At 37.6% G+C, this 11,855-nt stretch overlaps 1 protein-coding gene across 1 annotated transcript; it reads left to right on the top strand.

Moving 5' to 3' along the window:
• Positions 1-3,868: 3,868 nt before the first annotated feature.
• Positions 3,869-6,638, top strand: LOC109020755 (sm-like protein LSM5). The gene is made up of 4 exons (XM_019003278.2): positions 3,869-4,062; positions 4,168-4,291; positions 6,017-6,089; positions 6,342-6,638. The coding sequence occupies exons 1-4, from the start codon at positions 4,026-4,028 to the stop codon at positions 6,372-6,374; spliced, it is 267 nt and encodes an 88-aa protein (XP_018858823.1). The 5' UTR covers positions 3,869-4,025; the 3' UTR covers positions 6,375-6,638.
• Positions 6,639-11,855: the final 5,217 nt, after the last annotated feature.

The following is an 11,855-nucleotide window of genomic DNA, read 5'->3' on the forward strand; positions in this document are numbered from 1 at the left end:
ACTGTTGTAAAAGACTTATGTGTGCACAACATCCTCATGAATCTAAAAGCAGGAGGGTCATATCTCAGAACTTCCTCTTTGAATTGAATAACGAGAGGACTATGATCAAAACATGTCCTAGCTAAGACCGCAGTATAGGACCAAGGAGAATCCACAAGCAAGTCGTGTGAAACTGAGTACAGTCCAACTTGGCCCATATACGTGCTTGTCCCTCACGCCCATTACACCAAGTATACTTGGAACCATCAATACTAGGTTCCAACAAATTGCATTGAGAAATAAAATTATTAAAATAATCTATAACCACTTGCGGTTTAGCTCTGCCTCCAATCTTCTCATAATTTCTCCTTAGAGTATTACAATCACCACATATCAACCATTTATTACTAAGGATGGAGATTTGTTGTAATTCATCCCATAGAATCCTTCTATCTAAATACCCACAACTCGCATAAATAAAAGAAACCATGTATGACACATTACCACAATTAATGAAATCTGTAATGGCTTGTTGATGAATGGAAACAGGAGAAAATGAAATATCATCCATCCAGAATACCCAAATTTTATTGTGTTGCTCTTCATTTGATATAAAATTTTGCATCTATAATCTTTTAGCTATTGCTTCACCCTTATTGAAACTAATAAAAGGCTAAAAAATGGCAATCATTTTAGGTTTAAACTTTTTGACAATTTTCTTCAGCTTTCCAATTGTGGGCATATTACCGATCCCACAAATGTTCCAGACCAAGGTCTTCGGGATCATGTATAATTTGTAAGTATAGTCCCATCAACTAGGGACTAGTATTTTTTTTCTTCTTACCTTCTTTCTAGCCTTTTGCTTTTGTCTTTCAGAATGTGACTTATACCCCTTATGAGAACTGACTATGGCCTGTAACAATTCTTCCTCGTCATCCAGGTCCTTGAGAGAATTGAGAGAATTTGAAATCGGGTTCATAAGGCCCTCTTCTTCAGCTGATTCACCCTGTGAATTTTGGCCCTTTGATAGATCTATTTCTCCCAAGCTAGACCCTCTCATGTTATCCACCTCAAACGGCGGTACTAATCCGCAAGTAGCCTCAGCATTGTTCTTTGTGAGACTACTGTTTGAGATTTCTTTGGATTGAATGGACCTCTGCTTTACACACATTTGGACCTGTACATCAAGCCTTTGCCCCTTTGTTTTTTCCTTTTTAGCAGTAATGTCTTCAATATCCTCTCTTTCTGCGTTGTGTCTATTATTATCAAGAAGTTTCTCTTCCATATTCTTTCTAGCTATCACCATCACCTCATGTTTACCTGTCTCCGTCTGACCTTCCATTTTGTTGTGTAATATTTCATTGTCTTTCGTATTAGCCTCCTAAATCACATAAGGCTTTCATTTTGGCTACCCTGTGGTTTTTTAACAACATACTTCATGTTTGGGGCTTTTCCTATGGGTTTAGTAGATTTGCCCGAAAGATTGTTCTTAGAGTCATTTTGACAAACACCTGCATAGTGTCATTATTGCCTACATTTGGAGCAGTAGGCAGGGACTTTTTCGTATACCATAGGATGCCAAAAGCCATTATTCTCCAATGTCCTCACCCAAAAACCATCAATCAAATTTTTTGAGATATCCATTTCAATACATACACGAGCACATGAAGGTCTAGTCCTATTTTTAGTCAGATTGTCAGTACATAAGAATCTACCCATATCACTTCAAAAAATATGAAGATAAGGTAATTCAAAAAAAATACAGCGGCAGAGATGGAAAATTTACCCAAATTGGAGCCAGAGGAGGTTCTTCTCTTCCATTGAACTCTGGATACCACTTGAAAACTCGATATGTGAAGCTCTCTATTTCTCTTGCCTTTCTTGCCCAAGCTTTAGTGAAATCATCTTCACTCTTCGTCATCACCATGATATGCCGATTATAAAAAATTCCAATCGTGGGAATGCTAGTAAGCCCCCACTGTTTCACCACATGTATTTTGATATTGTCCAATGAAGGTCGGCCACGAGGGAATTTCAGAACCAAGGTATTTTTGACAGATTTTTCAGCCACTGCCATCTCCTTCTCAGAAAAAATAAATGCAGGGTAGCTGTTCAAATTCGTCGGAGAAACCATGGGGATACTAGTAGAAGAGGTTGCTAGTGCATGAGTTTTGAGTAGCTCGACATAGGTGTGGGAGGAGCCCGCAGTCGAAGCCGGCAGGGCAATCCCAACATAACAATTATTCACAGGCAAACCAACAAAGCTCTTCGATGCCTGAGGTATGCTGGTAGAGGGTTCACCATCGCCAGAAGCATGGGCATCTCAACCTGGGTGCCAGAAGGCCCCGTCGTTAGGGCTGACGGGGCCATGGACTCTAATAGCAATAGTGGCGATCACAAAAACCCTAAGAAGAAAAAGATGAAAGGCGCGTGACCCCACGCGCACCTTTAGCCAAAAACTCAAATACAATTGAGTTTAATTCATCCACCAAACAAAGCCTAAAGTGATCCGACAAACATAAAAAAATATGGTCAAAAAATGGTGTTGTGCGAGGCGAAGAAGATTCAAAGCATGAACATTTTCCAACTTTTTTTTTTTGAAGTAAAACATTGCCATTCATATAGAATATTTTGCAACCTTGATGCACCATTTGGTCCTAGTATTCATTCCTTGATAGTATCTTTAGGTTGATCCAAAACCTTGCCGATCACTCAAGATTTCTAATTATTCTAAGAAATTTTTATTTTTTGTAATCCCAATTATTTATATTCTATTATATATGAATAATACTAAATATAATCATAAATGAGAAATGCTACTGACATTTTTTAAGCAAGCATACAATCATATGGGGGCTCGTGACATTTTTTTTAACTTAATGATCAAGTAAATATTTTTTAATAATGTTATGAATTTTTTTAAAATATTTAAAAGTGTTAAAAAAATACATAAAAAAAATACACTGTTGGGAGCCCCATGTGTGGCTATAGAGTCATAATCATAAGTTATACAATAAATCTTCAGAGCAGTCACTATTTCTATGCATCCGAGTGCACACCTGATGTGTTCATCAAATGGTGCGTTTCGTTGAATGAGTTTAAAGTGAATGGCGTAGACGGATGAGAGAGAGAGCATGAGAGGTAGTGCATTTTGTGTATAATAATAATAATAATAATAATAATAATAATAAGAGATTACCACTTAGGGTACACAAAGTTACACTCTTAACTATCAAAACTCTAAACTATATAAAAGAAAATATAAATTGCAGTCTATTGTGCGCTGCAGCCGCATCACACTTAACATTGTAGGTTTAAAAAAAAAAAAAAAAGTGATGTCAGATACAATGTGTGGAGAGGATAGGCTGATGTGTAACCATTCTCATTATATAAATGTCACGTATTTAATAAAAAAATAGAATTCACCGTAAAATTTTATATTTTTACTCATTTTAATTAAAATGCGCGACAGTTGCGCACTGCAAATATCATTACTGTTGTTCTCTCTTGCTATTGTCAAAAGGAAAATGCTAGAGCTCCCGCTGGGGGCTCCCGCTTGGAGCTCCCGCTGGAGCTCTAGTGTATTTTTTTATGTGTATTTTTTAATTCTTTTTTTTATGTAGATGTTTTTAATGATTTTAAATATTTTTAAAAAATAAAAAAATTTATAATATTATTAAATAATACTTGCTTAATCACGAAGTAAAATATAAAATATTTTTATATGATTTTTTATTTTATTTCGTGATTAAGGAAGTATTTTTTAATAATTTTTTTTTTACTTCTTGATTAAGAAAGTGTTTTTAATAATGTTCTAAATTTATTTTATTTTTTAAAAAATATTAAAAAAAATTATATAAAAAACAACTTAAAAAAAACACATATAAAAATACACTACAGCCCCAGCGGGAGCTCCCAGCGGGGGCTGTAGCACGATCCTTGTCAAAAAGAAAGTTCTTCCTGCGTATCCCAGAGCACACTTTCAAACACGAAGGCTAATCTCGATTCGCGCAGTTCTGCCACCGGTTTCTGCTTTCGAACTTCGAATGGCCGCCAACAATCCTTCACAGCTGCTCCCATCAGGTCCCACTCTTTGTTTTCTTCTCTCTCTCTTTTTTTTTCTCAAGAAAATCGAAGGCCAAATTATAACTGGTTTTTTTTGGGGGTTCTGTGGTGGAAAATGTGCAGAGCTAATTGATAGGTGCATAGGGTCGAAGATTTGGGTAATAATGAAGGGAGACAAGGAGCTCGTTGGTACTCTCAGGGGCTTCGACGTCTATGTCAACATGGTCCTCGAAGACGTTACTGAATAGTATGTTCCTCACCGCATTGCTCATGTCCTGTATTAGGTTTTTTAGATTTATTCTGTAGTTTATGCTAATCGGGCTGGGAATTGTTTTCTTATTTGTGTACCTGGGCCATGGGACAAGGTAACAGAGGTGATAAGTAGCTTTCCAGGTTTCTATCCATTGCTCAGGAAAGTTAATAGACAAAATTCAGATATTTGGTACCATCATCTATAAAGTTTCCAGCACACAGGCTTTTATTTGAATAGGCAAATGCTCCTTTTTATTATAGAGGAATCGAAGTCCTAACAGGAAAAGGAGGGAAAGGGGACACCTGATTTAAAACAAATAAACAAAGGATCTCATATTTCGCTGCCGGCCTTTGTGTTGAGGTGATACATTGTGATCTTGCCTAATAGAGTGGTAATGTTTATTCCAAATAGCAATTTTGAGTCTGGCCCCTGGCGAGGACACCCTCCTTTTGAGTTTTTGCAGGGTCACGTCCTAAATGGCTGTGTAAATGCAAAACCTTCCTTTTATTTTTCAGTTAGGGCCCTGTGGTTCTCTTGTTTAAATTCATTGTTGCACCCGATTTCTCCATCTTGTGATGAAATATTTCTTGTCCAAATATTTGGAAAATTCTCATCTAGGAAAAGAAGGAAGCAATTTTTTAGGGTATCTTTAGATCCATGGGAGAGGTTGCATGTATTATTGTTTTCCTGAACCTTTTTGTCTATATTTTCTAGGGGGTCACATGTTTCTAAGTTTGAAACAAGGGGTAAGGAACACAGTAATGCTTTCTCTACCACAGTATATTGTATTTCTTTTTGATTGGTAACTGACTTGACTTGCTGAAAAAAAATTAGGTAACTGTGATGTATTCCAAATCTTTGAGTTTAGCGCATCCTTCTCATGACGTCTTTCAACTTCATATACTGTTCTTTGTAAAGAGTCCAAGATGGGAATTAGTGATACCTCATTCGCTGCTTTATTCACTTTCTCCAAGCCTTTTGTGGTCAGAAAAGCTAATATTACGATATTATGTAGAGATAGGAGTTCACTTGCTCTCAAATTTCCTATTCAAGGTTATCACACAAATGCTATTGAATAAATCAAGTGTAGTTTTTTTTTTTTTTTTTTAAATTGTTGTCAGAGGCTTATTTTAAATGCATGACTAAGTGGGATTGTATGCCTGTGTGTTGCATTTTTTTGAACTGATCTTTTTAGCAGTTTTTTGCCATTCCAATTCCCTGTGTTTCTTCTCAATGGACAGTGTCTTTTTAGTAATGGAAAGTGTATTTTTTGCCGACACAATTTGAAGGTATGGAAAAAGTACAACTAGCTTTCTTACAAAGCAGAAAATAATTTGGAAAATGTAGATTATATTTATTTGTATCTTCTTCTTCTATATCACTTTGCAATTACTTTTCTGTATCTTCTACAGTTGTATGGTCTTAATAAGAAAAAAGATTGAGATACAAAAACTTAGTTTCATTTAGTGACATCGGCAGAGGTTTTACTAATCACTTAATGTTTTTTCATGGTATATTCTCACAAGAATGCCTTGTTTAGTATGTAATGGTGTTGCTTTGACCCACCCTCTGTTATTCACCCCTCCAGTGTGCGTGCATGCTACTTCCAACTATGCTCTGTCTACTTTTTTTTTTTAATCATAAAAAATCTTGATGGTGAAAGGATCTTCTCATTCTTCCTGATTATATTAGTTTTTCTGCTTCTATGTTTGTACACAGTGAGATCACTGCTGAAGGGAGGCGGATAACAAAGCTTGATCAGATTTTACTAAATGGAAACAACATTGCCATTGTAAGTGTGAGAGTGTTTTTTATTCCCTTTTTGGCCATAAATAAATCAAAAGTCACAGGTCTCTCATTACACTTGAGTCTCTGAATTCTATGATTTAAACTACTTTCCGCAAGTCTTAGGTTTTTAGCTGCTTTTTGCTTATTGTAACTAATGCTAAAGGTGGCCTTACCACAAAAAAAAAAAAAAAAGGGAGAAGGGATATATGTTTTAGATATCTAAATCACTGTGCTTATACTTTTGGGTGAAATGCAGCTCGTTCCCGGTGGTTCGCCCGATCCAGAATGAGAGTGCAGTTAACCTTACTTGATTCTCGATTTTTCTCCTTTTTATTGGGGTTGGGGTCAGATTACTCCTCTGTTTTAATGAAAATTCTGATCACCAGCATGCTCTTTTTCTCTACCATTTTGTTGTGTAGTAATTGTCATGGTTGTAGGATAATGGGAAGTAGGTTTTCCTAATGATCATGAAGTAGAGTTTTTGGTAGTTTGCTACTTTTAATGTATTATTTTTTTCCCCACTTCAAGTGCCATGAGCTCGACCTTTACTCCAGATATATCTTATGGCTTGTTTCAAAAATGTTATTGACCTTCTCTGCTGCTGTCAAAATCAAAGGGCTAATTACCTATTATGATAAACAAATAATTTAGTACTTAAATTTGGAGTTTTGAATTAGCTATTTGATGTGTAGAGTATATCATTCACATTACTTAAATGGTAAGATTTAATTTGTTAGATTCACATTTTAAAATTTATTTTTCAAATTAAATTATGTCTTATAAGTACTTTACTTGATGTGCTCTATACACCGACTTGAAAATATAATTTTTCTCAAATGTGGGCTTTAAAGAAGAATTCCTGGTCACTACATGGGCAAGGGGGCAAGGGGATGTCTATTTTATTTTCTTGGCATTTTCAATGTCTTTTGGTGGTGTAAAGATCGAATCATTTGAGGTTGGCAGTTGCCACAGCTCCTCGAAGAATTTATTGCTCTTGTCCTCGTCGAATTTATAATATCAAATATGCATTAAAAAATACTTCTGATACCTTTCTTTTATTCTACTAAATTCACGTTGATTTTTTATGAATGAAAGTGAAACCCTCTCAAGACGGTGCCTCTCTCAACCGCCAACTACGATGCTCGTAATTTCTTTCACCCATTGGCAGGTGTATCCACAAGTTGCTAAGGTTTATTAAAAGTTACTCAAGTTCACGTATCAACAAATTTTTGTAGCTCATAATGTGTAACACACCAAGACAAAAATGGTTTAGACACACATGGAAAAAGCTCACTTCGAGGGGAGCACCTCCAAAAAGGGGATGAGTGATAGAGAAGATTAAAAAAAGAAACTAGGTTTTCATTACTTTCTAGACAGTTCCTCCTTTCACTACAGAGAGCATTTAAACTAAAGAATTGCAAAACATAGAAAAAAGGCCTCAGCCTTGTACAAGCGTGACCCAAGAGATAACAACAGCCAAACAAAGCAAATTTAAAAGTGATGAGGCCCGATAAGCTTGGCCTAGGCCCAGTCTGTGATCAATCTCCCTTTGACTTCCACTTCCTACCAAGTACACGAAAGTCCTTCACTTGCAAGTGGGTTAGGTTTTCTGCCCTAACCACTTCGTCGCTCACCTCCCTCCAGATCCTCTTCTCCATCGCATGCAGGGGTTGCCGCTAAGACTTGTTACATACCCCTCCCCTTAGAACACCTTGCCTGCAAGGTGTGGGAAGCCCTCCTTCAACCATGAGTTAGTTTCCTAAGTGGCATCCGCTGCCTTCTGGCCATGCCAACGGGTAAATAATTCCACCACTGCCTTGTTCCCTACTTTCCACATTCTTCTAATTATGATTTCCTCTGGCTCTGAGTAAATGACACCGTGCTCATCAACTGGTGGTAGGGTCTGGATTGTAGAAATTTTGGAGCCCAATTTCTTTTTAAGTTGAGACACATGAATTGTTGGGTGGATCTGTGAGGATGGTGGAAGATCTAGCTTGTAGGCGATGGATCGATCCATTGTAAAATTTTGAAGGGGCCATAAAATCTGGGTGCGATGTTGTGAGGTATACTGCTTCTCCCATTTCAAAACTTTGTTCTTTCATTTTCAGGTCTGAGTATTTCTTCATTCGATGTTGTGCCTGTTAAATGTTGTGTTTAAGGAGCTTTGTGATTTTATCCCTGTTGTATAGTGTCTAGTCGACTGAGTCAACCCTGGCTATCCTAGGGATATAGTCTAGAATCCGAGGTGGGGTTAGCCATAAAATGCCTCGAAGGGTGTCAATTTCGTGGATAGATGTTGAGTGGCATTGTACCACCACTCAGCAAGGGAAATCCATAACACCCAATCCTTTGGTCTGTCACATGTGAAACAAAATAATTCTCTATCGACTTGTTGACAGCCTCGATTTGGCCATCCGTTTGCGGGTGATAAGCTGTGCTCAAGTCCATCTGAACTCCTTGTAGGGAAAAGAGTTCCTGCCAAAATTGGCTTGTAATGGTGCTGTCCCTATCCAACACAATTGATGTTGGCAGCCCATATAATTTAAATATGTGCTTGAGAAATAATTTAGCCATTGTCTTGGCAGTGTATGGGTGCTTCAATGGGATGAAGTGATTGTATTTCGTTAATTGATCTACTACAATCCAGAGGCTATTGTAGCCTTGAGAGTTTGGGAGGCCATCTATAAAATCCATCGTTATGTGTGTCCATGGTTGGGAGGGGATAGGTAAGGGCTGTAGTAGTCCACTGGGTAGTGAATTATCATATTTCACTCTTTGACAAATATCATAGGCCTTAATGAATTTTTTGAGATCTTTTTTCATCCCGGGCCAATAAAAATTCCTTCGCATTTTGTGGATAGATTTGTCTTAACTTGAGTGGCCCCCACACGAGCTGCTGTGTGAGAGTTCCATTAGCCTATTCTTGAAGTCTTCATTGTCGAGAATGTATAATCTACTTTTGTAAGGAAACAAACCCTCACTTATGGTGTAGCTTAGATTCAAACTACCCTTGTTGTAGTTCTTTAGGAGTATTTGCAAGTGTGCATCTGAACCATAAGCTTGTTTCAACTCCTAGACCCACTCCACACTAGGAAACGTAGTCAACATAAGTGTCCCATCTTCCATTTTCTCCATTCTGGATAGAGCATCAGCAGCTCTATTTTCAGATCCCCTCTTATATTCCATGACAAAATCATAGCCGAGAAGCATTGTAATCCACCTTCACTGCATTGGTGTTCCAATTTTTTGATCTAGCAAGTGTTTAAGGCTTTGCTCGTCAGTCCTCACCACAAAGGTTCTTCCTAGCAAATAGGGTCTCCATTTCAACATTGCCGAGACAAGGGCAAAAAGTTAATTTTCATATGTGAACATAGAAAGTGCCCTGCCCTTTAGAGCTTGGTTGTAAAAAGCTATAGGTCTACCCTGTTTCATCAAAACATCCCTCATAGGGGTGCCGGATGCATCACACTCAACCATAAATGGCATAGTAAAATCAGGTAGTGCCAACACTAGGGGTTGGGTCCAGAGTTTTGAATACCGTATCGAATGCCGTACCGGTCAAGGCACTAGAATGAAATATTTCAATACAAGTACCGTTTCGTGTACCATTTTGGAATAGTTGATATATGAATAAATTATATATAAATACATATATATAAATCATAATAGCCTAGTCTGAATTGAGGGTCAAAAAATGAGCTTGTAGTTTGAAAAAATAAAAAAAAGAAGAAGAAAAAAAATTAAAGGCCGAAATATATGTAATACATATACTAGATCAGTGGCTGGTAAAGCATATATCGATTGTATCGACTGGTACAATATGGTATTTAAAACAATGGTTGGGTCACTGCTTCTTTTAACTTGTGAAATGCCACCTTAGCTTCTTCACTCCAACAGAACTCATCATTTTCAAGCATTCTTGTTAGAGGGGCTGCAATTGCTCCATAACCTTTAATAAATCTCTGGTAGTAACCCGTTAATTCCAAGAATCTCCTTAATGCCTTTAGGGACTTTGGTAAGTGCCATTCCATCATATCTTTGAGTTTATCGGGGTTTGCCTTCACACCTCTAGCTGAGATTAAATGGCCTAGATAGGTTATCTCCTTGCAAGCAAAACAATACTTAGATTGTTTTGCAAACAAAGAGGTTATCTCAGCGTCTCAAGAGTGAGCTTTAGGTGGGTAATATGCTCCATTTCAGATATGCTATACACAAGAATATCTTAAAAAAATAAGTATAAATTTTCATAGAAATGGGTGAAATTCCTCATTCATAAGGCTTTGAAAAGTGAAGAGTGCATTATTAAGCCCGAAGGGCATTACTAGGAATTCGTAGTACCCTTCATGAGTTCTAAAAGCTATTTTGGGAATGTTATTGGGCCTAACATGGATTTGATGGTAATCGGACCTCAAATCCAACTTTGAAAAGATAACTAACCCTTGCAGCTCATCCATTAATTCCTCCACCACCAGGATAGGAAACTTATCCTTGATGGTCACACTATTCAGCCCTTGGTAGTCCACACACAATCGCCAAGTGCCATCGGCCTTTCGAACCAGCAGTACAGGGGAAGAGTAAGGGTTTTGACTAAGTTGAATTACCCCCTTTTTCAAGAGTTTTTGAACTATTTTCTTAATTTCATCTTTCTGATAGTAAGGGTAACTGTAGAGCCTTATGGAAATGGGGTTGATGTTTGGGATAATGTTTATAGCATGGTCATGGGTACGTAGGGGTGGTAACCCTTTTGGTTCAAAAAGTACATCATTAAAATGGCCCAACAGGGTCTGAATATATGTTAGAATGGCCTCTTCAACTTGCTGGTCAGTGGCAGTGTCTTTTTCTAAGAGCTGCAAAATGACTCCCTTGTGTTCCATTTTGTCACTTTTGTATAATGACCCTTCTTCGATCATATATATTGATGTAAGGCCTTGCAACATAACCTCTTTGCCCTCATAGCAAAATTTCATGGACATGTTTTTAAAATCCCATAAGATAGAGCCAAGCTCCCTTAGCCACTTGACACCCAACACCATATCGCACCCTACCAATACTAGAATTTGTACTTTTAAAAGAAAGGCAGTTCCTTAAATGAATAATCTTACATCTTTGCATTTTCCCTCACTTGGGATGAGATTCCCATTAGCAACCCTTAATTTGACTCTTCCCATATCATCTATTGGCAAGTTGGATTTCTTAATGATAGTGGGGTCTAAAAAATTGTGAGTGGATTCGCTGTCAATCAATATACTGACCCATTGGCTTCCAATTCTCCCTTTCACCCTCATTGTGCATGGATTATGTGATCCGGTAATAGCATGTAGTGATATTTCTAGGTTGGATGGGGGTAGTGGTGGTTTCAAAACCTGTTTGAGTGGGCTCACTTTGTTCACAAATTTCCTCCACAATGGGCTTACTGTACTCACTACCCAGTAACACTTCTTCTAGTAAATATAACTTGGGATTTTGGCATCTTTGGCCTGGGACCCACTTGTTATCACAATGATAACACAATCATTTCTCCCTCATCTCTTTCATTTGGTTTTGGGTGATTTTGTGGATGAGAAAACTTGGTTTGTGTTGGTTGGTCTTTGGTTGGGTCTGTTTGGTGGGCGGGTGGTGTTTTTAAAATGCCTGGGTTAGGTGAGTATAGTAGGCTGGATTTGGGGTTTTTTTGGTTAAGTTCACATTTTCTTCTTGAATTTTGGCTAGGCTATATGTTGTGGTTAGGTTGGTGGGTGTGAACATACGCATTGTTAATTGGATCTCATCT

This window comes from Juglans regia, chromosome 10, assembly GCF_001411555.2.
Source record: "Juglans regia cultivar Chandler chromosome 10, Walnut 2.0, whole genome shotgun sequence".
NCBI lineage: Eukaryota > Viridiplantae > Streptophyta > Magnoliopsida > Fagales > Juglandaceae > Juglans > Juglans regia.